The sequence below is a fragment of the Hemitrygon akajei genome, chromosome 3, assembly GCF_048418815.1.
Source record: "Hemitrygon akajei chromosome 3, sHemAka1.3, whole genome shotgun sequence".
Classification (NCBI taxonomy): Eukaryota; Metazoa; Chordata; class Chondrichthyes; order Myliobatiformes; family Dasyatidae; genus Hemitrygon; species Hemitrygon akajei.
In genome coordinates this window covers 37,295,347-37,321,722 of record NC_133126.1, presented here as the reverse complement: position 1 = coordinate 37,321,722, position 26,376 = coordinate 37,295,347, and the positions used below count along the sequence as shown (strand labels likewise).

The window sequence follows — 26,376 nt, the reverse complement described above, 5'->3', positions numbered from 1 at the left end:
AAATGTAGTTGTACAAGATAATTTATTTGAAACGTTTATGATTAGATACTATGAATGTAATAGTGACCTTACAAAGCAGTCAGAATCCAAGACATCAATTTTTTTTTAGTCTTTGACCATTTTCCCCTTTATTATACGTTAAGTTACAAATAAATTTCTGGAAGATAAGCCTCAGGAAGAAATAATTGCTGACCCGTTGACTCTCACTATTTCACCTCTCATGTGGTCAGTCCTGTGCTTTTCTTCCTCTTTTTCAGAGAGCAAGTCCGTGTAACTGCACATCAGATGAGTTTTAATGTGAAGCACCAGTCAGCATGTGCATTTGAAAGTAGCAACTCAGTCCATTGGTCGCCCCAAGTCAATTTAACAGTCTCTGGAGTCTCATGATAGCAGACTGAGTCACACACATGAAGATCTAAGTCACTCTGGCTTTTGGCCTCTGCTTACGTTTGCAGGTTTTAAGACTTAATGTGCAGAAATAAGAAACTGTGCTCATTCTATCTATATAAGGAGCCTGTGCATTATTTTAATTTAATTCATTCTAATTTAAACTGAACAATTTTTTAGTTCGCTTAAGAAGTTTACAGCTTATCAAAATTATTCCAAAGAAAGATTTAACTTTTGATTATTACTTTTTTTTAAAAAAATAGAAGAAGCAGTAGGCCAGTAGGCCCATCAAAACACTCAAAATTCTGGAGGAACTCCACAGGTCTTGGCCCAAAGGGTCGATTATTTATTCCTCTCCATAGCTGCTGCCTGACCTGCTGAGTTCATCCAGCATTGTGTGTTACTCTGGATTTCCAGCATCTGTAGAATCCCTTGTGTTTATGATTTGGCCCTTCACAACTCTGTGCCATTCAATATGATTATGACATTCTCTATCTCATATTCCTCAAAAAATATTCAGCAACTTGGTCTTCGCTACCTTCTGAGTGTGGATATTTCTCCCCATCTCAGTCCAAAATATCTTAACCTTGAGACTGTGATGCCCCATTCTAGTCGCCTCATTCACCACACGCCAATATTTTGTTGTATGGGTACGCTTCCTAGGCTTCCAAACTCCAGTGAATAGAGGTCTTGTCAACCCAGCTTCTCCTCAGACAATACTCCAGCCATCTCCAGAACTCGGTCAGCTGAACTTTTCTTTACATTCCCTCTGTGACAGATATACTCTTCCCTGTGAAAGAGGGCTGAAACTGCAGCCAGTACACCAGCTCTGATATAATTGTAGTAAGATGGATTGTTTGCTAGCTTGTGCATTTGCTTTCAGTGACCGAATTCTCAGATCCCTTTTGCATATCAACATTTCGCAAACTATCATCATTTAACCAACGTTCTTCCTTTTCGTACCTTAGTGGATCGCTTAATGCTATCTCTGTTACTACTGAATCTTTAGTGCATTTGCCCATTTACTCAACCTCTCTGAATTGCCAGGAAGCCTCCTTGTAATTCACAATCCCACCAGGCTTGTGACATCTGCAGACATAGAAAGATTACGTTTGGTTCACTCACCCAAAGCATTGAATTGTACTGAGAATGTTAGTCGGGTGTTGTGAATGAAAGAGCTGGGGGTTCGAGCACTGCTCTCTGTGGTATCTCAACATTCACTGCCTTCCATGCCAAAAAGGATGTACTCTTGTTTTCTGTCTGGAATCAATGTTGAATCCATGACGATCTACAATTTGACCTTTACAGGAAGGCACGAATTGCAGGAACCCTTTCTGAACTGGATTACTTTACTGAGCAATATGTCATCCATCCCGTGGGTCCACACCATCAGTTATGGAGATGACGAGGACAGTCTGTCAGTGGCGTATTTAAAGAGAATCAACATCGAGTTTATGAAGGCTGGTGTCCGTGGTCTCACCATACTCTTTGCTTCTGGTAAATATCTTTCTCAGCATCTGATGACAAATAGCTTTTAAAGCAAGATTTTTGTTTTTCTTTTATTACAACCTACTGGGCGTTGGATCTGCAGGCCACCCATAAACCACTTTAGCCACGGTTGCTGTTGATGAATTGTCATGAGCAAAAAATAAAAGGAAGCGGAGTAGTTCTTACATTTCGTATCATTACAACTGCACAGGAGGACATTTCAAACCTTGTTTGGAAATAAATAAAAAATAATGGATTTGTAATCTCTCATTGCTCTACAACCTGGTCTGTTTTTGTTTTGCATACAAAGGCCATTGGTTTCCTCTATTTTATCCTTGAGGGCAAGGTTCTTTATTTAGATAAAAGCTTTGCTTCCTGACAATAATACTGGATTAAGTATGCCTGGATTTAAATCCAGCCTGCACTTTCATGAAAGTGCTGAGCATTTTAGATGGGGATAATGCTCAGAATATTATTGATATATGAGAGAGATTCAAAGTCAAAGTTTAATTTCATCCATCATTTTAACACTTAATTCCCTTTATAGGTGATGATGGTGCAGGCTGCAGAGAAATTAAAAAAGGCAAAAATATCTTCAGGCCAAGTTTTCCTGCATCTAGGTAATGACAGATACACACTATGCTGTTTTAATCAGTGTTTGGCTAATATCTTACCATCTACTTTGTATGATCAAATATTTAAATATGCTAGCTAATATATTGATTAAAAGTGATCCTGCTAAAACTGCTTGCATTTATATAATTTTACAGTTCATTATTATTCAATGGCTCATTTATATTTTAGCAATAAAATATGGATAGAGCTTTTGATGCTCTGCTAAACTAATATCTGTTGAAGACCTATTATGAGGTCTTAAGATGCTGAATTACTATTGTAATAAATCAGAGGTGGCAACATGTCACTTCCTTACACAGAAGAGTTGGATTTCACATTGATGTCCATTAGTTATAGTGCTTAGTTGTGGCAATGGATAGTCTCAAACAGTTAAGGTTTTCCTCACAAAATTTAATAAAAGTTATCATACTCATTAATTAATTAATTAAGTGATGGTTGCAAGACTGACTGGCAGACACCTAATAGAAGGAACTTCCATGTTCTCTGGTGTTCTGAGGAACATAGAAAAGTGCGAGGGATTATCTCTAAACTTTGCTCCAAGTAGCTGTAAAATGAATGGGAAAACCAAATTTCCCACCAAGGTCAGTGAGAGCCCTGAAATATTTTCAGGCTTGTGTCTCACCACACTGGCTTCTCCACTGCAGTTATTGTTGTAAAATAAAAATCATCTGGCTTCCACGCAAAATCCGTTGGTAGGCTGGGCCCTTTCGTGTTTGTTGCCAGTCCCTGAGAGCATTAATGTGTGCACACTAATCACTTCAAGTATTGAAATTTAAGCTGCCCAACATCTCCACCCCACACTCCACCTATTTATACATTAACATTGCTATGATGGATAAGACCCCTATGGCACATTAAATTCAGTCTTAATCTGTTTTAGACAAAGGTTAAAGGAAGTTGTGCATGAAAGTCAAATTTGGAGGGTCTTGCTGTCAGAATGACCCCCAGCCACTCCTTAGATGTTCACTTTTTTTTTGACAAGTTTCAAATTTTATTTTACAGAAGTTATATACATCCAAAAGGCAACATTTACTGAATGGTCTTTGTTACAAAAGAAATTAACAAAAATGTGGATTTTGGAAAAAAGAGCATCCAATGAAATTAAAAAGAATGGAATCACTGAATATGATGCCCTAACGTAAATGAATATGTAACTTCTCTCTTTTAGTCCTTATGTTACCACTGTGGGAGGAACTTCTTTCAAAAATCCATTTCAAATTACATACGAAGTCACAGACTACATCAGTGGTGGTGGATTCAGTAATGTGTTTAAAATGCCTGCCTATCAGTTAAGTAAACTAGTTGAACATTGCTTTTTGTCTCACTGAAGTAAACTTCCTAAGGAATTGGTTAGGATTGAATAAGATTGGTTTAAAAACAATCTGGATAAAGGTTTCATCTAAGATAATTACCATGTTCCAATAAAGTAGTTAAATATCATATAACACATTGTTGCATGATGATATGAGAATAAAGCTTGGCAGATCACTGATGTAGATTAAACCAATCTATTTTTCTTATTGTTTCATTTCTGCTTTGCTGAGTTTGCGTCAGTAAAATTTTCAATTTAAATAGATGATTTTCTGAATTGCAAATGAACCATATAGACGGAGCTTGTTGAAAATGATATACTTTGAGATATTAGTGACAGTGAAATGACATGGCTTAACAGAAATGTTTTGGATTTTTTAAAAAATTACTAACTTGTTGGGAGAAAACTATGTGAAAACAAGAACAATATTGTAGTACAACTTAAACAGGTATGGCTATATGGAAGTTGGATCAGACTGACAAATGAACTTCAAAACATTCTTGGAATGAGTCATCCCGATTATTTTTCACTTTCCATTTGAACAAATGGAAAGGAAGAAATTTAAAAACTTAGCACAAAGGGACATAAAATCTAACTCTCCTCCCTTTGTTACAATATACTTGAGTTTCAGTGTAGAATGTATTTTAAAGTGATATTTTAGGTGAAAACAATAGAAATCCAAGACATTTTGCGCCTTAGCTTTCTAGTATACTTTTTCTTTGTTCACTTTAATTCTCAACATATTTGTTATTTAACGATATTTAAAAATTCTATACTCATGCGTACAAACGTAACGCTGAACATTTATTTGAGTGTTTTTGTCTATGAAGCAATGAAGATCAAAATATAAGAACAATTCAGAAAAATAAGAAACTGAAGAAAAGATTTGATCAAATGTCCTGTAACTTTCTGTTGAGACACTAGAAATAGATTTAATATATTTAGGGTAATTGTTATACAAATTGTACTCTTTTTTTTTTTACAGGCCGCTGCTGTGAAATCTTACCTCAAAAGGATGAAATCTCTACCTCCAAAGACCTACTATAATGCTGGTGGTCGTGCCTACCCTGATGTAGCAGCACTCTCTGATAACTATTGGGCTGTGGTCAATTTAGTCCCCATTCCTTGGGTTTCTGGAACATCAGTGAGTGGAATTATTTACATATATAATTTATACATTTACATTTATATTTAAAACTAACCATAATTAGATAAAAATCATTATTGTAGTTATAAATCCAGTCTAGTTCCATTTTTTTTATTAGGACACAGCCAGTTCCCATCAACATCATTGAATAAATATTTGTATATTAGTATTTTCTGTCTATGAAGTTTGATTTTTTCATTAACATATTAGAAGACAAGTAATTGAATTTTGTGTTACTGTATTTATTAAAATGCTTTTTTATTATTTTGGTCTCAGGCTTCAACCCCTGTATTTGGTGGTATCCTGGCCCTCATTAATGATAATAGATTTCAACGAGGTCTTCCAGCTCTTGGTTTTATAAACCCGTTGCTTTACAAAATACAGGAGAATGGTACATCTGGAGCATTTTTTGATGTAAGTTAAAACGTGACTATTGACTCAAAACCGCCATTGTCCTTTGTTATATTACTTCTGGCTATTTTTTAATATGTTGGAAGAATTTCTCAAAAAGGGTTTCCTTTTTTCCCCTTTTCTAACAAAAGTTGCTGAGCCAGTGTAAATACTCAGTAAACTCCAGATGAACCGAAGACATGGCAGGTTCAGCATCTGCATTGCAACAGCTGTGCACCTTGACCCTGTAGAATGGTGCTTCTAGCCTCTGTGTAGTTTTGTGTTGTAACTACTCAGCTCACAATGTAGTGTCAGCAAAGCAAAACATAATTGTTCATACCTTTTAATTAGACTGGAGCTTAAGCTATTGGAGGTAGTGTGGGATAATGTGCTACATGGACGGATTGGCAACTTCACAGTCTCATACTGCTTACTTTACAGGAGGTGGCAGCATTTATCATAAATCGTCCTGAATTAGCGTTTGATTAAAGTAGTGAGCAAAGGTTTATTTGTATTAAGGGATTTGTAACTACGACTTGTAGAAATTAAACAAAATGTGTATGAATAGGTCCCTAATTTTTTTTCAGATGGCCACACAGATCCAGATTTGGACGCATGTAAGGATTTTATTAAAAACCTGAGATGATTCATTGTACCTCAGTTCATGTGACAATAAACCAATTCAATTTACCTTTTCTGCAGCTGACTGGAATTCCATTGAGGAGTGTTGCCAATATCCTACATTGCAGTTAATTGAGAGAAATGGATAGTCACATTAAAACCTATTTCAGTCCTGCTAGTGTTTACTGCTGCATGGATTATTCATCAAATAGTGCTGGGGAATTGTAGTATGTAACCATTTAAATCATCTAGGAAAACAGTGCTGATCTATTGTCTAGGTTCAATAGTTCCATTAATATCAGAGAATATATACAATACACAACCTGAAGTTCTTGCTCTTTGCAGACATCCATGAAAACAGAGTACCCTGAACAATGAGTGACAGTAAAAACAGAGCCTCAAAGCCCCCTTCTCCCCACACACAGCAGCAAAGCATCAACCCACACGCTTCCCCACTTAATTCAGCAAAAAGCATTCCACCCAAGCAATAGCAAAGCCCCATGATCTGCAGTACAACAAAAGTGTTACTGTTTTTACTGTGCTCAAATCTGTGTCCATGTTCCTTGCAACTCCAAGAATGAAATCTTCTAATCAGATTTGCATTCTTGCCACATAATATAATAGTTTTAAAGACATTTGAATGCTACAGGCGGATCAGTTTAACAACTGTTATTGCAAAGCTTTTGGGAACATTCATTACTAAGAATCAAATTTTTTTCCCATCACAAACAAGATTTAAGCTGAGAGGAAGGGAATTTTAAAGGGATGTAAAGGATATAATGTTTTAACACAGAAATTCTAATACAAGGAAGGTGCTGTCAAAAAACGTAGTGGAATGAGATGTAATTATTTAGGGTGCATTTGACATAGGCATGACATAAAAGGTACAAATCTATTGCTGCAAATGGGATTAGTGTAGACAGGGACAGAAATCGAGTTGGGCCAAAGGGCCTGCTTTCATGATCGGAATAGGTTTTTGGAGAAGTTTGAACTTGGAGAGGTTTGTGTCTGACTAATCTGATTCAAATTTACTGTAATCTCTAATGTTTCTGCCTCTACCACCTGTACATTCGAGGCGTCCACCACTCTCGGTGTTAGAAACTTGTTCCACACATCTGCTTTGAAATTACCCCTTCTCACCTTAACTGCATGCCCTCTGGTATTAGACATTTCAACTCTGGGCAAGGGATGCCGTCTGTCTACTCTATCTATGCCTCTCATAATCTTAATCTGTATCAGATCTCCACTCAGTCTCTACTGTTCCAGAGAAAACAACCCAAGTTTTCCCAACCTCTCATTATATCACATGCCCTCTAATCCAGGCAAAATCCTGCTAAACCTCTCTTGAACCCTCTCCAAAGGTTCAACATCCTTTCTGTCCAGTACTTTATGCAATACTCCAGATGCAGTCTAATTAGTTTCAGAAAGTTGCAACATAACTTCCTGACTTTTGAACTCAATGCCTCAACTAATAAAGGCAAACCTGCTACATGGCTTCTTAACCACCCGATCAACCTGTATAGCCACTTTCAGGGAGATATGAATTTGGGCCCCAGGACCCCTCTGCTCATCGACGCTATTAAGGATCTTACCCTAACACTGCACTGTCTCTTTGCGTTTGACCTATCAACGTGCATCACTTCACATTTGGCTGGGATAAATTCCATCTTCTATTTCTCCGCCCATATCTGCAGTTGATCTATATCATGTTATATCCTTTGACAGTCTTCTATGCTATCCATTTCACGACCAATCTTTGTATCATCTGCAAATTTACTAACCCACATTTTCATCTAGGTTATTTATAAACATCACAAAGAGTATAGGTCTCAGCAGAACCCCACTAATCACAGACAGAATAAGTCCCTCCAACCACTACCCTGTTATGTGCAACCCAGTTCTGTTTGGCATTTAGGAAGAAATGGTAGCACCTGAAGAAATCCAGAAAATGGAAAATCCATTAAACTCCTCAACACTGCAACAACTCTAGCATCTTTCCTAGAATCTTTAATGGTACCGTATATGTAAAGCAGTCCTGCAAGTGGCAGTGTTATGGTGTTTGTAGTATCACCTCAGGGATCCAGATGTTGAAAATAAGTGCAAATCAAGCTTAGGATTCTCTGTCTATTTAAAATAACTTCTCTTATTTACATTCTTGATCCTATCCACATGACGCACTGACATTATGGGACACAAGGTGCTTCTTTAATGGGACGACTTGTTTGTCAAGCTAACTGGGTCATCATGGGGATAAGACAAGATCCTAGCCTTAATTAGAACATATTACAGGCCCTTCAGCCCACAATGCTGTGCTGACCCTTAAACCCTGCCTCCCATATAACCCTCCACCTTAAATTCCTCCATATACCTGTCTGGTAGTCTCTTAAATTTCACTAGTGTATCTGCCTCCACCACCGACTCAGGCAGTGCATTCCACGCACCAACCACTCTCTGAGTAAAAAACCTTCCTCTAATATCCTCCTTGAACTTCCCACCCCTTACCTTAAAGCCACGTCCTCTTGTACTGAGCAGTGGTGCCCTGGGGAAGAGGCGCTGGCTGTCCACTCTATCTATTCCTCTTAATATCTTGTACACCTCTATCATGTCTCCTCTCATCCTCCTTCTCTCCAAAGAGTAAAGCCTTAGCTCCCTTAAACTCTGATCATAATGCACACTCTAAACCAGGCAGCATCCTGGTAAATCTCCTCTGTACCCTTTCCAATACTTCCACATCCTTCCTATAGTGAGGTGACCAGAACTGGACACAGTACTCTAAGTGTGGCCTAACCAGAGTTTTATAGAGCTGCATCATTACCCTGCGACTCTTAAACTCTGTCCCTCGACTTACTTTGTACTCTGCCTTGGAGTTTGTCCTTCCAAAGTATACCACCTCACACTTCTCTGGGTTGAACTCCATCTGCCACTTCTCAGCCCACTTCTACATCCTATCAATGTCTCTCTGCAATCTTAGACAATCCTCTACACTATCTACAACACCACCAACCTTTGTGTCGTCTGCAAACTTGCCAACCCACCCTTCCACCCCCACATACAGGTCGTTAATAAAAATCACGAAAAGTAGAGGTCCCAGAACAGATCCTTGTGGGACACCACTAGTCACAACCCTCCAATCCGAATGTACTCCCTCCACCATGACCCTCTGCTTTCTGCAGACAAGCCAATTCTGAATCCACCTGGCCAAACTCCCCTGGATCCCATGCCTTCTGACTTTCTGAATAAGCCTATTGTGTGGAACCTTGTCAAATGCCTTACTAAAATCCATGTAGATCACATCCACTGCACTACCCTCATCTATATGCCTGGTCACCTCCTCAAAGAACTCTATCAGGCTTGTTACACATTGTAGATTTGTTAGAATCTACATTAATGTCCACAATTCCTGAACACACACTCAAATGCATTTCTGGAGTTTTTACTTAGAGGAAGGAAAGGGAGTTGCATACTAAGGATGTGTGGGGAAGATACGCTTTCCAGCTGAGAAAGTTATCGGAGCACTTATAAAACACAGGAGTAGAATTAGGCCATTTTGCCCATCGAGTCTGCTGCAACATTCCATCAAGGCTAATTTAGCATCCCGCTCTACACCACACCTCTGCCTTCTCCCCATAACCTTTGATGCCTTTACTAATCAAGAACCTAGCAACCTGGTGCCACAACCAACAGTGGCAATGAATTTCACCTCTGGCTAAATTCAGATATTGTCTATGTAGTTGTAAAACTAGTGTTGAAGAAGAGTTGAAGGCATTCTTATTAATGCTGGTACACATGTGTGCAAGTGTCAGTCACATGTATCTCCGCATCAATGTAAATCTAGGCATTTGTCAAGAAGTGTTCAGCACTCAAGAATCTGGTAACCTCTAGCACAGATGTCTTTTTTTAAATTCCTATTGTGAGTTTCCCAATTTCATTTAACTATGTAAAACTGGTTCTCGCTGTGGCTGTAAATTGTTTCAAGAGAAACCTGGTGGAAGTTACAATAGTTGCAGAAAACACAGCGACAGGAATACACCATTTAGTTTCTGAAGCTATTATAGCTATCACAGAAATTGTAGGTAATCTGTAAACCAAATGAGGTATCATAAGAGTCCAAACCTTCTCTGCAGGTAGAAGCATTTCCTCACAACATCTTTGAAATGCAGATGGCACATATTATCTACAAAGTTGTATATTTATGAAAATTAACTTCTCCCAGGTGCACCAATGAGATTACAGAAGGTTTCTCAAATTGTACAAATTGGAACTATGACATTCAGGAAAGAGGCTAGCAAGTAGCATCTTACATTTAAATTTATCCCAGTTCCTCTTATTGTAAGAATTGTTATTTTGAGATAACACATTATACGTCTTTGTGCGCAATAGCATAGTGGTCAATTCACTGGACTTCTGGGCTGTTGATTTAGAAAATCAGTTTAAATTCCACCACAATGCTCTAAATTCATGTAATAAAATTCACAACTATTTTAGGTTCACTAGCCATGAAATCTTCCAATTGTTGTAAAAATACCTCATTCATTCATGTCCCATGTCCATTAGGAAAACAATCTTGCCTTTTCGTGACTCAGACCTCCGGCTGTAGTCGACTAAATGGTCTCCTCAGTTTAGGGGTAAATGCCATCATTGCCAGAGTATTCACATCCTGTGAACAAATCAATTCAAAATCCCTACACAATGTGAGTGTAATATAATCCTAAAACCCAGCTTTCAAATGGGCAACCTACACAGCTTTCTTCCAAGGCCAACATTTTTTGTCCCCTTTTAAGAAAAAAAAGACTGTAGTAAACAGCAAGGACAAGAGTAATCCAGGAGCTGAAGACAGGAATACAACCAGGTAACCTTGACAGTGATAATGGACAAGCTTGGAGGAAGAATACAATGGAGAAAGGGAGAGAAGAGCTGAGGCACAAGAGCTAGAACATTGAAGGAGAAAATAAAGCAGTCCCAATTCAATTTCCAGAATACAATGCATTGTAATGTAAAAGGTAAAGTCTCCTATCTACCAAATTGTTTTCAGCATCTAACAGTACAAAGTTGTTTATACTCTTCTTGAAATTTCAAAACACCCAGGAGAAACAAATGAACAAGATAAGCTGAATACTATTTCCAAAAACTGATTGTCCCAGTTCTACATGATCTCCCTTAAGTATCAAGCCAACAGTATCTCACAGTACCCAGTCCAAGTATTTTGCTTATGTCTAATCATTAATATTTAAGATATTGTTCATAAACAACTCCCTAACATACATCATTAACAAACAAAGCATACACCAGAAGTTAAGTTTCAATATTTTTTGTTGACAAGCACTTTAGATGCATAGAATAAAAAAGGGAGAGTGTGGCAGCAATCCTCTTACTATCAGTAGAGATCAAGTCAATTTATAACATAAAAAACATTTAAGTTTTGTACTTTTCAATTTATTGTTACAGGATTAGTAGACTCATCTATTTAGACATTTTCATGATTTTATTCTTAGCAACTTGTACCCTAAAAGATCTTGTTCAATTTTTAAATTATGACATAGATGTTGGTGTTGGAAAATATTAAGTGGGAGTGAGGGAGATTTAATTTGCATTGCACCTATGGGCCATTCTGCATAATGACATTAAACTTTGAGGTGCTCTTGAAGAGATGCTTTATTCTACGAACTCCAGTATACCCTTATTGCTGTTTCTCAGCTCACTTTTTTTCCTTCCTCCCCCTTCCACCTGTAAGCGCAGGCTCACTGGAAGTACTAGATTCTTCACATCTTGGGTTCTGTTGTTAATGTGAATCCATTTTATATTTAGGTAACTATTGGGTGCCATTACGGTTGCTTGGATGAAGAAGCTAAAGGTAAAGGATTCTGTGCTTCTCAGTCTTGGGATCCTGTGACAGGATGGGGGACACCGAACTATCCAGAGCTACTCAAGGTACTACTTCTAGAGAAAGATCATCATCCCTGACCTGAAGAAACCAAGATAGAGTAAAATCTAAATGAAAAATCACATGCTGAATTTCTTCACCCACCCCACTTTAAGAATATTGCCTTTTGTGAGTGTGTGGATACTTAAATCATTGATGCTCTAGTCTGTTCCATTTTAATTGATGAAAATGTTTTAACAGCATCTTAATTATTCAGTTGTATTATATTGAAAACTTAAACACTGATGTTCAAAGAAATGGTTTTGCTGCTTAAAATTTAAACTGATACTACCTATCTTAAACATTCAGTATTGTACATTATGACTACTATATCCATGCCAACCAGCAAGCACAGATCCCTATCTGTTCCACACTACCTTAGGGGCAGGGTACAATTGCTCATTAACCTACTGACTAGTATGTATTTAGCATAAGGTGTGGGGGAAGGTCACAGGGACATCATGCAAACACGCAAAGCACCAGAGGTCAAGAATGAAGCTCCGGTCTCTGCAGCTGTGAGGCAAGTGCTAACCACTAAAGTACAGTACTTCACTCATCAATAGTTCTTTAACTAACTGACGTTCATAATATAGGTTTATAGTTAATCAAACCAGGTACAGTGACAAATATTATAAATCTACATTACTGAATCCAAGTTGCACAATGGAGTTTGATTACATTTTAACTAGATCTGTCTAGATTTAAATTTGCAAATACTGAATTGCCCAAGTTAGAGATTACAGTTGCAGTTTTTTGATAGAGATTTTAAAGTAAGCATTTGAGTATGTTGAAAATATGGTTGAAAGATTTTATTTACATGATTTTTACATTAAGCTGTACACAAAGTGCATATAAGGAATCTTTGAATTGTAAAAAAAATTATGATGATGAGCTTCGTTTCTCATTAGTCTGGCCTGTTTGATCAGGTACCATCTGTGGATCAAACAGATAATGTAGGTATCGGTAAATCTTCTCAGCTCGTGGGTGGCTGACCTTTGCTCGAGCTGCAATTTCAGCCACTGAACTGAAAGTGCACAAAAAAATTACCATTAGTTTAATAGTAATCATTAACATTAATCATTATTAACAAATTGTAATATAAATTTTGATGACTACCATGCCCCCAGATGTTAATAACTATCTTAATACATGCAAGACATATTTCAAGTAAATATTTTTAATCAATAAGTTCTTGTGACACCTTTACATTAGATTTTCCAGTCTTATTTACATATTAAAAACACTGCACCTACAATAGAATTTAAATTAGCTTGAGCAACTGTGGGCCTTGGAACACTAAATTTCTTTGCAAGTGAGGATAAACTTCATGAATGTTCCACTAAGTATTAGAATTTGTATTCTAGACAACAGTTTAAGGAAAACGAGGTACTCATCTGCATTGATGTCAAGCAATTTACCATAATACCTCTAAATCACTCACACAACTTGAAAGAACAACAAATCTTGAGATCACAAATAACGAACTATATGCTAAAAAAAAATAACTTTTATCCTCTACTACTGATTTAATCTGTGAGGGAAGTTATATCAGCAAATAATTTGAATATGGATGGAGGAAGATAATGTTATACCACCAACTTTCATTTAAGATGTAAATAAAACTGATGGAACTCAAAACATTTTACCTGTTTGCAGCTTCTTTCACAGAACTGAAGAGGTGACAGAGATTTAAAGCTGTTATATAACTGATGTCAGGGATGCTGAGGTAGAACTGTAAAATCTGTTGTCGGAGACCGCTAACCTCCAATGGTACAGTAATGGCAGCATTCTTTCTCTCTTCAACGCGGGCAAGTTCAGCAAGCAAACCAGCTGTTTCCTCCTGACCAGAGCTAAACAAGATTCTAATTCCAGCTGTGGTCAGAGCTGACAACAAGCTATCATAGTACTTGGTCCTCTGAAAGGTTCTAGATGTATCTCCTGTAATTCATCGATATTATAGAGATCAGCACAACTTGTTTGGCTTCAAATCAAAAACAGAACCACTAATCTTATTTTTTTCTTATTATGAGGTAGGACATTACTTATCCATATCTCATGTCAATCTTAGACCTCACATTCTTTTATGCTTTATACTAAATTGACATATTTCATAGTAGTACACTCACAGATCTATGGTTATACCCAATCTAGTGATGGAGTTAGAGCCCTTCCACACACCATGTTCTATTCCAAACCATTATATACTTACCCAAACCAATTGCATTTACCAAGGCATAGTCGGTTAAACAAGTGGTCATCCAACTGCTGTTTAAAAGTTTGCTTACCAGTGAAAAGGACCTTGGCAATTGTGGGGATGGCTTACAGCAGACTGAAAAGCTTGAGTGTATAAACTTTCAGAAAGAGGGTGTGATGGAGCTTTTGAAAGATAGTAAGTTAGGTAAGTCGCTGGGACCGGACAAGATGTACCCCAGGCTACTGTGGGAAGCGAGGGGGGAGATTGTTGAGCCTCTGGCGATGATCTATAGCATCATCAATAGGGATGGGAGATGTACCGGAAGAGTGGAGGGTTGCAAATGTTGTTCCCTTGTTCAAGAAAGGGAGCGGAGATAACCCAGGAAATTATAGACCATTGAATCTGACTTCAGTGGTGGGCAAGTTGTTGGAGAAGATCATGAGAGGCAGGATTTATAAGCATTTGGAGAGACATAATCTGATTAGGGATAGTCAGCATGGCTTTGTCAAGGGCAGGTGTGCCTTACGAACCTAACTGAATTCTTTGAGGATGTAACAAAATCATTGATGAAGGTGGAGCAGTAGATGTAGTGTATGTGGATTTCAGCAAGGCATTTGATAAGGTTCCCCATGCAAGGCTCATTCAGAAAATAATGAGGGATGGAATCCAAGGAGACCTTGCTTTATAGATCCAGAATTTGCTTGACCACAGAAGACAAAGGATGGTTGTAGATAGTTCACATTCTGCATGGAGAATGGTGACTAGTGGTGTTCCACAGAGATCTGTTCTGGGACCCCTCCTCTTAGTGATTTTTATAAATGACCTGGATGAGGAAGTAGAAGGGTGGGTTAGGAAGTTTACTGATGACACAAAAGTTGGGGGTGTTGTGGATAGTGTGGAGGGTTGTCAGAGGTTACACCAGGACATTGATAGAATGCAAAACTGGGCTGAGAAGTGGCAGATGGAGTTCAACCCAGATAATAGTGAAGTGGTTCATTTCAATAGGTCAAATTTGAAGACAGAATATAATATTAATGGTAAGACTCTTGGCAGTGTGGAGGATCAGCAAGATCTTGGGGTCCGTGTCCATAGGACACTCAAAGCTGCTACGGAGGTTGACAGTGTTGTTAAGAAGGCGTATGGTGTGTTGGCATTCATCAATTGTGGGACTGAGTTCAAGAGCCATGAGGTAATGTAACAGCTATATAAGACCTTAGTTAGACCCCACTTGGAGTACTGTGTTCAGCTCTGGTCACCTAACTACAGGAAGGATGTGGATACTATAGAGAGAGTACAGAGGAGATTTACAAGGATGCTGCCTGGATGGGAGAACATGCCTTGTGAGAATAGGTTGAGTGAACTTGGCCTTTTCTCCTTGGAGCGACAGAGGATGAAAGGTGACCTGATAGAGGTGTATAAGATGACGAGAGGCATTGATTGTGTGGATAGCTAAAAGCTTTTTCCCAGGGCTGAAATGGCCACCATGAGGGGGCACAGTTTTAAGGTGCTTGGTAGTAGGTACAAGGAGGGTGTCGGAGGTAGTTTTTTTTTTTACAGAGAGAGTGGTGGGTGCGTGGAATGCACTGCCAGCGAAGGTGGTAGAGGTGGATACAATAGGGTCTTTTACGAGACTCTTAGATAAGGTATATGGAGCTTAGAAAAATAGAGAGCTATGAGACAGGGAAATTCTACGCAATTTCTACAGCAGTTTGCATGGTCGGCACAACATTACAGGCCAAAGGGTTTGTAATGTGCTGCAGATTTCTATGTTTTATGTTTCTGTTTGTTTATTGAGATGCAGTACGGAAGAGGCCCTTCTGGCCATTTGAACTGTACTGCCCGCCATCCCCCGATATAACCTCAGCCTAATCACAGGACAAATTACAATGACCAATTAACCTACCAACTGGTACTTCTTTGAACTGTGTGAAAAAAACTGGAGCACCCAGAGGAAATCCACCCATTCACAGGGAGAATGTAGAAACTCCTTACAGTCAACAGTGGGAATACCCTGCCGTCACCATCACCACCTACCTACTCTGACAGTGTGTTCCAGATTGTAAATGCCCTCTGGTGGGGAAAAAAAGTTCTTCCTCATCTCCCCTCTAACCTCTTACTCCTCACCTTAAGCTTATGTCTTCTAGTCTTGAACATCGCTGCCATATCTAGGCTTTTTGTTTTCATTTCTCAGGATCCTCTTTGGCCAAAGAAGCCAAAACATAGTCTTTCCTCATGACTGAATCAATCCATACTAGATAACATTCTGGTGAATCCCCTCTGCACCACCTTCTGTGTGGTCACATCCTTCCTACAGTATGGCAACTAAATCTCCATGCATTACTACAGTTGTGGCCTAACTAATGTTTTATAAAACTTTACCAAATCCTCCTTGCTCTTATATTCCCTGTCTAGGCTAATGAAGCAAACATCTCTTCACCATCCCATCTACCCGTGTTGCCACTATGATGGATCTTTAGACTTGTACACCAGTGCCCCCTGTTCCTCAATACACTATTAGACATTAATTAATACAGCACAGAAAGAGATCCTTCTGCCCAACTTGTTCCTGTTGACAATGTTCCTCTAAACCTTCCCTATCCACAACTTACTGAAGTATATTCACCTTCTCATGTATCAGGATTAAATTCCATCTGCTACTGATTGCCCAATTTAGCAACTAATCAATATCATCCTATAGGCAATAACTATTCTTCTCACAATCATCAACACCACCAATTTTCATATCATCTGCAAACTTACTAATTATGGATCCAAATCATTAATGTCTATTTACATTAGTGATTTAAATGCAGAATTAATAAGTTACAATCACAAGAATAGCTAGCACACTCTGCCTGTTATTTCTAACCCAGTTTTGGATCCAATTTGCCATTTTGCCTTGGATCCCATTGCGCTCTAACTTTTTGGACCAGCTTTCCATTTGGATCTTGTCAAAGACTTTACTGAAGTTCATATAAAACACATCAACTGTACTACCTCTTCAAAAAACAACTACTGTAGATTCCGGACTACAGAGCGCACCTGATTAAAAGCCGCTGGCTCTAATTCTAGAAATAAAATCAATTTTTTAATTGTAAAGGCCGCACCGCTACTTTTAAATATACATACGTATCGGTAACACAAATTACGTTGCATATACTTTTTTACTGAACAGCACGAACAACATTCCAATATCTCCTAGCGACTGGTAAAAATATATATACTGCGAGCCTTTAACTTAAAAGCAGCGTTTTCGCTCGGGTCTGACGCGATCGGGTCTAATCGGGTCTGACGCGCTTGCGTAACGCGATCGGGTCTAATCGGGTCTGACGCGCTTGCGTAACACGATCGGGTCTAATCGGGTCTGACGCGCTCGGGTCTTGCTTTTCTTCGAGTATTTTCCATGTTGATGAGGGTGAGTACAAATGACTGATTTACAATAATTTAATTGTGAAAGTGCGCTTGATTTATCGTACAATTTCATTGGACCTCTGTGAACTACTCATCAATTTTATTGGTCTACTGTTACGAGGCAAAATGTTTACGAGGCGGCATGAAAAAAAACCATGTATTACCCGCTCCGGATTAAAGGCCGCAGAGTTCAAAGCTGTTCAAAATGTGGGAAAAAATGTGGCTTATAATCCGGAATCTACGGTAATCAGACAAGATCTTCCACTAACAAATCTGTTAACTATATCAGTTCAATCCCGGCCCTTCTAACTCTAGATTAAGCCTGTCCCTCAGAATTTTCCCTATTGACATTAGAATAACTGTCGTATAATTGCCAAGTTTATCCCTGTGATAACTACAACTTGACACAGTACAGCACCATAAAAGGCCCTCTGAGTCACAATCCCTTTTCAACATGCCCCTCTCACCTCAAATGCATGCCCTTTGGTATTAGACATTTCAATCCTGGGAAAAAGATATGACTTTCTAATGTCTCTCTTAAACCTCTATGATATCTCCCCTCAGTCTCCACAGTCCACAGTAAATAATCCACATGTACTCTAATCCAGGAGTCATCTCAGTGAACATCTGGACCCTCTCCAAAGCCTTGACATCCTTCCTATAAGAGGGTGACCAGAACTGTATTTAAAATTTTAGCCTAACTGGTGTTTTATTAAGCTGCAATAACTTCCTGACTCTTAAACTCAATTCCTGAACTAATAAAAGACAAGCATGCCATATGCCTTCTTTATGACTCTGTCAACCTATGTAGCCACTCTCAGTAAGCTATGGACTAGGACCTCAAGATCACTCTGCACATCAATACTTTAAAGGTCTTTCCATTAACAACACAACCTCTCTTCACATCTGATCTCCGAAAGGCCAACACTTCAAATTCGGACTGATTACCCCCAATTTATCACTTCTCCACCCATCTCTACAACTCTGCTGTATCCTTTGCTAGTCTTCTCAACTATCTACATCACCACCTCCTCTCGTCTTATAGCTATGTCCTCTAGCATTTGACATTTCCACCCTAGGAAAAAGACTATCCTACACATACTCCCACACAGATTAAACAAGTATTTTTGAAGACACGCAAAAGACATCAATCACTTTGAGAGAAAAATGTCACACACAGGTATGTGATATAATAATGCTAGGACTATAGTTTCTGCTCAATAGAAGGACGATGACAGTATGAAGTCACTAAAAGGCCAGTAGGTCCCATCCTTTTTCCACCTCTGCTAAACTCCACTTAAATTCTGAAGAATTAATAAAGCAATTTACTAGGTAAATACACTTCTATATTCTAATATTCACCGACCTCTCTCCCCTATGGGACACTTGAACAGCAAAGCTCTATTCTCAACATCTTAAGGAGTAGGTTTATAAAAATAGTCTTAATACATGTGCACATTTCTCCAGTGTCCAGTTTAGTATTTTGCTTTGTGCACCTATACTGTATTTGATTAAAATATTATGAGAACCTTACTATAGTTCAAATGTTCAAACCTTCAAATGTTTACACCTAAACAAGTCATTTTTGTGATGTTCTCAACATTGCAGTGAAGAATATCACTTTTATGTCTTGGAAACTTGAAAAGAAAAGATTTTGTGAAAGACTATCTGATTCAAAGAATTTTAAAAAAACATTCTCACCTGGTTTTGATCTGTCCTTTTCCACAATGACACATATACGTTCAAACATGGCCTGAAGGTGCTGAATACGGTCGATAAACTTGCTTCGGTTTGCACTGCTTGCAAACTCCAATAAGAATATCCTTTCCACAACCATTCTCTCGCTTACTATATAATCACATCCATTGAGAGAACAAATTTCAGCTTTAATGCCATGTTGAATACGTAGAGAAGAAACCAGATTTGGTCCAGAGGAAATTTCTCGACTATCTACAAGAATTTGCAGTGGAGCTGTTCCAGAAGACATTGGATGTGTAATAGCAGTTACATGGTCTTTGTACAGAGCTTCACCTGGTCTTGAAATTGTGGAGGCATCGTTGTTCACCAATGATTTGCCCATCTGTAATAAGAAATGGATTTTATTGTACTATTGCTTACCAACATGCTTATAAACATCAGATCACTCACAACCCAAATTGTGAGTGATCTGATGTTCTGATGTTTATAAGCACATCTGCAGTTAATGCTGGTATTGTTTTAGGAACCAACTAATTTGGTTGGAAAAGGGAACTGGGATATTGATTAAGAAAAAATGTGAACATCAGATTGAGAGAGGCAGATACAAGAGCAAATAAAAGTAGCATGACATGATTCCAGATGAAGAGGGAAAATAACAGTTTCCAGGAAAGTATAACACAAAGCTTGGGATACAAGGCTAATGAGCTGAAGATGCAAAAACAAAACATGAAATTTTAAAAGCATGCTGATAGATCTGATACAAACCAAGCAGGTATAGATACTTAAATATCCCTGAATATATGTTCCACAGAGATGGGGAAGTCAGGAGAAGAAGAGCAAGGGTGGTGGCAGTATTGATTAATGGGAATATTTCCAGGAGTGTTTGTTTGTTTCATTACATTGCTGGTCATATTCTATTGGCCTCAAGCAAACGGAAAGGATTACTCAAATGTGCAGGGAGATGCAAAAATAAACGAGTAACACTGGAGGGATTCAATTGCCTAATGGACTTTGATAATACAATAATCAACAAAACGGGGAAGAAATTTTGAAGTGTGATCAGTATGTTCCTACCCTAGCAACGTAGGTAAGAAACAGTGCTGGAGAATAAAGTCAGTCAAGTGAAGTAAGTGTACCTGAAAGAACACTAGAATATCACTGGCATATGTTGTGAAATTTTTTGTTTTGCAGCAGCAGTACATTGCAATGCAGAATAATAATAACTGTTGTACTGCTGTTGCAAAACATCAAGTTTCACAACATATACCAATGATATTAAACCTGATTCTGATTCTGAATGTTCTTTCAGATACACTTGCTTCATCTGACTGACATTATGTAAATAAATAAGTAGTGCAGAAAGAGAGTGGAAAAAGTTCATGGGTTCATTGTCCATTCAGAAATCTGATGGTAAAGGGGAAGGAACTGTTCCTGAAATACTGAGTGTGTGTCTTCAAACTCCTGTACCTCCTCCTTGATGGCAGGGTGTTGGGGAACCTTAATGATGGATGCTTCCTTTTTGAGACATCGCCTTTTGAAGGTGTCTTGGATGCTCGGGCATTTAGTGCCCACGTTGGAGCTGACTGACTTTACAACTTAATGCAGCTTTTTCTGATCCTGTGCAATGGCCCCTTCATACCAGACAGTGATGCAACTAGTTAGAATGTTCTCCATGGTACATCTGCAGAAATTTACAAGTGTCCCTGGTGCATTACCAGTTCTCCTCAAACTCCTAATGATACAAAACCACTGTCATGCCTTCTTTGTAACTGCATCAATATGTTGGGCCCTGGAAAGATCCTCAGAGGCATTGATACACAGGAACTTGAAACTGCTCACCCTTTCCACTTCTGACCCCTCAGTGAGAACTGGTTTTCGTTCCCTCAACTTCCCCCTTCCTGAAATCCAAAATTAATCCTTCATCTTCTTTCTTAGGTTCACAAGGATTAGGGTATGAAAAGGAGCAAGCAGAAACTTGCAGTAAAATCACAAATGTAGGAGGGAAATTTCACGGTTTTGGTAACAGAGCCGGTGTAATAAATTGATAAGCAATTTGTAGGCAAAGCTGTAACTGAACAACACCCAGTGTATAAAGCAGATACAATTCCTACTAGTAGCAAAATTAGGAAGAAACAAAAAAAAAGGGTGATACGAGAGGGAATAAGATGATGGAAGGAAATGCTGAACCAAAAAAGGTGGAGGAGAGTTTGGATATTGCTGAGGTAATGATCCTAATATTTCAATCATCCTTCAATATAGCTTTGATGCTAGAGGGATGCATGAAATGTAAATGTTAAACACATTTTTAAAAAATGAGCAAGAATCATCGCAGCAGCTACAAACCAATCAATTTAAGCATAATAATAGAGAAAGTTAAAGAAACGTTAATCAGGATGCAATGTAGTCAACTAAATTAATAGAAGCCAGTTAGACTTTAAAGTTAATTTTGTATATTGTACAAAAGCACACTCATTCAACAATACTTACAACAGGATCAATAAAGTGAAGCTCATCAGTTTGGGATTTTACCTCTGTTTTGTCTTGCATTGTGTTGCATTTAATCTTTGAACTTTCTGGAGTAAGAGTTGAATTGCGCCTTCTTGAACATTTTTGCTCCACTTGGAAGTCCAAGGTTTCAGACACACAAGACTGGAGATTCAACCTGAACATGCAGCTTCTGTCCAAGGAGCAAAGAGCTGAAGGTTTCTTTTTATCACTTCCTGTTACTTGTAAAGTATTTTTTGAAATGGTTTTTTTAAAAGAGCTATCCAATCTTTGTCTAGAAGAACATAAAGTAACGTTTTTATCTTCAGGAGTCTGTTTACTCTTGCTGTCTTGTATCAGAACACTTTCTGCCAATTGACATTTCATATTTGTATCTAATTCCTCTTCACTAGAATCATCCAATAAAACGATGCGTCTGCTTTTCTTTTTCTTGGATAATTCATCTTTGCCATTTTGATTTCCTGCCTTTTTTGATCTTATTCTGTGCCGAGTTAAATACCGATCTTCTTCTCCGATGAGATCAAAATTAACAATATCATCATCACTTAATTCAGTTTGATTTTCATCTTCTTCCCGAACACAAAAACTATCTTCCAAGTAGGTTTCATCCTGTTCAGGGATCTGAGATCACGAGAGGAACATTATAATAACAGGTCAGAGGGTAAACTTGTAATTATTGGCTTAGAATGTAATACCCCATCACTATTAACACTAACAAATTTAAGGGAACAAAAGCAAACACTGGAAATCAAGTATGAATACAAATGCCAAAAGCACTCAGAGTTTTCTTGCTTCTTCCCCCTTCCTTAACGGTCCTGATGAAGTCTTAGGTCAAAACATCTATTGTTTATTCCTCTCGTTGTATAAAACTGGTTAAGATATATTTAGATTACTGTATACAGTTCTAATCAGTGCATTACAGAAATGACATGGAGGCTTTGGGTAGGGTGCAGAAGAGGCTCACCAGGATGTTGCCTAGGTTAGACAGTATTTCCTATAAGGGGAGGCATCAGAAGCTGCAGGGCAACCAGATAGAGGTAAAATTATTAGAGACATAGACAGAGGAACCAGTGTTTTCCTCAAAGTGGAAATATCAAACACTAGAGGACATAGCTTTAAGGTGAGAAGGGGAAACTCCTAAAGCAGATTTATGAAGCAATTTGTTTTAAACAGAGAATGGTACGTAGGTAACTGGAACATGCCAGAGGAAGTCATGAAAGCAATACAACAGCAACATTTAACCTGTCCTTGTACAACACGAAAATCAGTTTTATTGACTGATGCAAACAATCATTATATTATACTCCCACCCACTCAGACACTGTGCTGCAACTTTGTAGCATCTACTCTGCTAGTAACACAAGACACACCTACCTGTGAAAATATGGCCATGTTATTTTTGGTATAGACCATTTTCTTCTTATAGACATTTGGACTGCGTACAGATTTCAGGTAAATTTCTTGCATATCAATGTCTAAGGAAAACAACAAATAATTCATTCAATATGATAACAACACTGCACTTCTCTAGAGAAGCTCCAACAGTTTAAAAATTTTAAAGATATATTAAAAACACTAGTACCATGACAAATGTGTAACCCAAACTTAGTCAAACCAACTTAATGTTGGGGGATAATTTAGTTTCAGCTTGTCTTTAAAAAGCAGATCATTCTCTTGGAACCAGAATGGCCCATATTCCTTTTAATCTAAATCAGTCTCCACTGCAGAATTATCCAACAAATAATAATCTAATGTAAAAATATTTAAGTAACATAGCTTGCTTTATGGAATTTAAATACAAATACTTTTCTTTATAATACTACTTTTATAGTAACAAAATTTTCAAAAATAACACTTTCTCTGACTACAGATGCAATGATAAGGAATCATGTTCCTCTGAATCTGTTTGTGAACTAATTATTGAAAAGTTGGCATTTGTAAGGCAATACTTTTACACAATAATCTAACTTGGTTCTGCATATATCTTGCAAAGAAAAGTTTAGATCCCATTCTTGCTAATAGTTTAGGTTTTCCATGTAAATCCATAGAAGATTTAGTCACTGAATAGTGACCTAATTTCTCTATAAAGGTAACTTTATAGGGACAAAAAAGGTAACTTTATTTCTAATTTGTGTTCGTATTGATTTTTCTGTTCATTCCTTTTCTAAATGTGATTGTTGGTTTTGTTCTGTAATGCCTCTCTACGATGTTATTTTCAAATCTAGTGAATCTTGACAGCATATCAGCAGGCTATATATCTGCAGTGTTAACAAACCAGATTTTGTCCTGAACAGATATACAAACATAAACAGCTGGATTTAGCAGAGCCTTGATTCACTGCACTATCAATAACTAATTAATTATACATTTTGTGAAAAATACAACTGCAAATCATATGGACAGAACAGAGCTTTTTGTAAACAGTAATACATAAATGTAGATTTCATATTTAAATTATTCCAAAAAGTTACCCTTTGAAAATTGTGAAAATTGGGACTCATCATTGATAAAATTTTTCAAAGAAGTATCAGCAATGTTATTGGATTCATCTTCATCAGAAGACACATTTTCTGCTCCTTCTGAGGAAAGTTCAGCCTCTTCATCAAGAAAGTATCGAGCAGAACGCTATCAGAGAAAGATAATTAGTGTATTCAATAATCACAAATATGCCTTTTCAAAATTTCAGGTAGCTACACTGTATTAAGGATATGTTGGTAACAAGTTGTGCTCTTACAAAATTAGAAATGCTTATAAATTTGAGATTTTACACTTCTATACATCAGAACTACAACCTTAAAAGTACATTCATTATAAAATATATATCTTTTTATCTTAAAGGCATACAATGTAAACTGCCAATAAGTGAATGATGCTTTATAGAAGGACATTCCTGAGGGTTAAACAGTGGCCCGATAGGCAACTTCTTCAATGCCTTATTCATTTTATGGGACCTATGTATAACTAACAAAACCAGCATTCAATGACCCCCCCCCCCCCCCTTAGATCTTGAGGATGTAGCAATAAATCACCTTAACAGCTCCTGTTCATTGGATAACTGTACTCCCATATTGCCCTAGGATAGAGAGTTCAGGAAATAGAGGAACAGTAATTATTTTCCAAGTCAGAATGAGGTGTGAATTCATGGGAACTTGTAGGTGATTATCCCTTGCCTTAATGGCAGAGGCCACAGAATTATTAGTGAGTGAATGCAGTTTAGTGTGGTAAATGGCTGACAATCAAGAGAGATTCCTCCACCCCCACCCCCAAGATCAGTTTTACTTATCACCTGTACATCATACAGTGAAAGAGTTGTTTACATGAAATAAAAATCACTAAGAATTGTAGAGGGCAGATTGCAAGTGTCACCACGCTACTGAAGCCAATATAGTGTGCTATAGCTACTGAAGCCAATATAGTTGTGCTAACCACTACGCTACTGGGCCACCAATAGATTTTGTTTCTTCTGGATAAAGCTGAGTTCAAGGCAAATGGAGACAGTGGAAAAGCTTTGGAGTGGCAACTGGTGCATCATTTGCCACAGGGAAACCAGACTCTGACTTCCTCTTACAACGATAATTTACATCAAAGATCCATTGGAGTTTCTGGCCAATGATGACTTCCATAATGTCAATGGTGGATTCTCAGCAATGGTAATATAAGAATTAAATGTTTATATTTCCATAAATTAAGTTTAAAAATTAAGAGGTACTTGTGTCGAGGAGAACAATACACCAAGTTTATTGAGTTCCAAATACAGTTTCCCTAAAATAATCTGAATTCACTGGTAACATTGATAATATAATTGGAGCTGGGCCATTTTACACAATTAGCTATAGTGAGACAACCTTTGACTGTTACTGGCTTTACTGCAATATTGTCAAACTTCATTTTTATACAACTTTTTTCCCTAAGCACTGCAATGTTAAAATTAAAGAATGATGTAAAACTTGTTTTCAAAATTAGACGGCTTAATAGTTTGCCCTACTAATTTTGCATGCAGGAAGCTCAGAAACAAGTCATGTTTGAATAGTTTGCTGTTCACTAAATTCAGAGGTTTTGCTCGAAGGCAAAAACTACGCCTACAATTTAAAAAAAGTCCATTCTCAAACTCGAATCTTGTGATTAGTCCACATCAACAGTGAATTCATTATTTGCACAAACAGCCATTTTTAAATAACTGGAACTAAACTGGAATGACATCTGCTCAAGGTTATGTTTCCATGGTAGCAAATCACTTGTATAACAAATCCAATCCAAACTGTGGCCAAGATCAGAATCATTATGGGTTTTTTAGGTTAGCAATTTTATTTTAAAACTATATAGGGAAGTACTATTTGTGACTGTTTGTCATATATATAATACTTATTTGTAACAAATCACTTACCTGCAGCATATACCAGCAAAAAAGAGCCTGTATACAATTTCATGTAATAATTAAATTTGTGACTGGGGTTTAACCAACCTTGCTCCAGGGATGATGAATATTTCTGGACAACTTGGTATCTTTATTATTCTTGCTTGAAGTTGCTCTAAAATCGTCATCTTCACTATCTGTGAAGCCTAACTGAGAAGGTAAATCACCCATAGATCAAGCTTTAGTTCCCTTCCATTTACCCAGTATATCAGTGTCATATTGGTGTATAGACAAACCTAGCTGTATACTCGGT

The 26,376-nt window shown here is 37.7% G+C and overlaps 2 protein-coding genes across 4 annotated transcripts in view; one reads left to right on the top strand and one right to left on the bottom strand.

Moving 5' to 3' along the window:
• tpp1 (tripeptidyl peptidase I) overlaps positions 1 to 13,539 on the top strand; it is a 42,523-nt gene extending 28,984 nt beyond the window's left edge. Inside the window, exons 8-13 of the mRNA XM_073039615.1 lie at positions 1,696 to 1,884; positions 2,423 to 2,495; positions 3,680 to 3,800; positions 4,809 to 4,967; positions 5,247 to 5,384; positions 11,787 to 13,539. Of these exons, the coding sequence (XP_072895716.1) occupies positions 1,696 to 1,884; positions 2,423 to 2,495; positions 3,680 to 3,800; positions 4,809 to 4,967; positions 5,247 to 5,384; positions 11,787 to 11,942 (836 nt within the window). The 3' untranslated portion in view covers positions 11,943 to 13,539. The remainder of the gene's footprint in view (positions 1 to 1,695; positions 1,885 to 2,422; positions 2,496 to 3,679; positions 3,801 to 4,808; positions 4,968 to 5,246; positions 5,385 to 11,786) is intronic.
• Positions 12,696 to 26,376, bottom strand: part of fancm (FA complementation group M) — a 125,227-nt gene continuing 111,546 nt past the window's right edge. For 2 of the 3 annotated variants that reach the window (XM_073039611.1, XM_073039613.1), the window contains 7 exons: positions 26,172 to 26,273; positions 24,181 to 24,334; positions 23,084 to 23,184; positions 21,692 to 22,330; positions 19,208 to 19,586; positions 13,548 to 13,839; positions 12,696 to 12,925 (listed from right to left, as the gene is read on the bottom strand). In XM_073039611.1, the coding sequence (XP_072895712.1) occupies positions 12,781 to 12,925; positions 13,548 to 13,839; positions 19,208 to 19,586; positions 21,692 to 22,330; positions 23,084 to 23,184; positions 24,181 to 24,334; positions 26,172 to 26,273 (1,812 nt within the window). In that variant the 3' untranslated portion in view covers positions 12,696 to 12,780. The remainder of the gene's footprint in view (positions 12,926 to 13,547; positions 13,840 to 19,207; positions 19,587 to 21,691; positions 22,331 to 23,083; positions 23,185 to 24,180; positions 24,335 to 26,171; positions 26,274 to 26,376) is intronic. The other variant, XM_073039612.1, reaches the window with a different exon arrangement.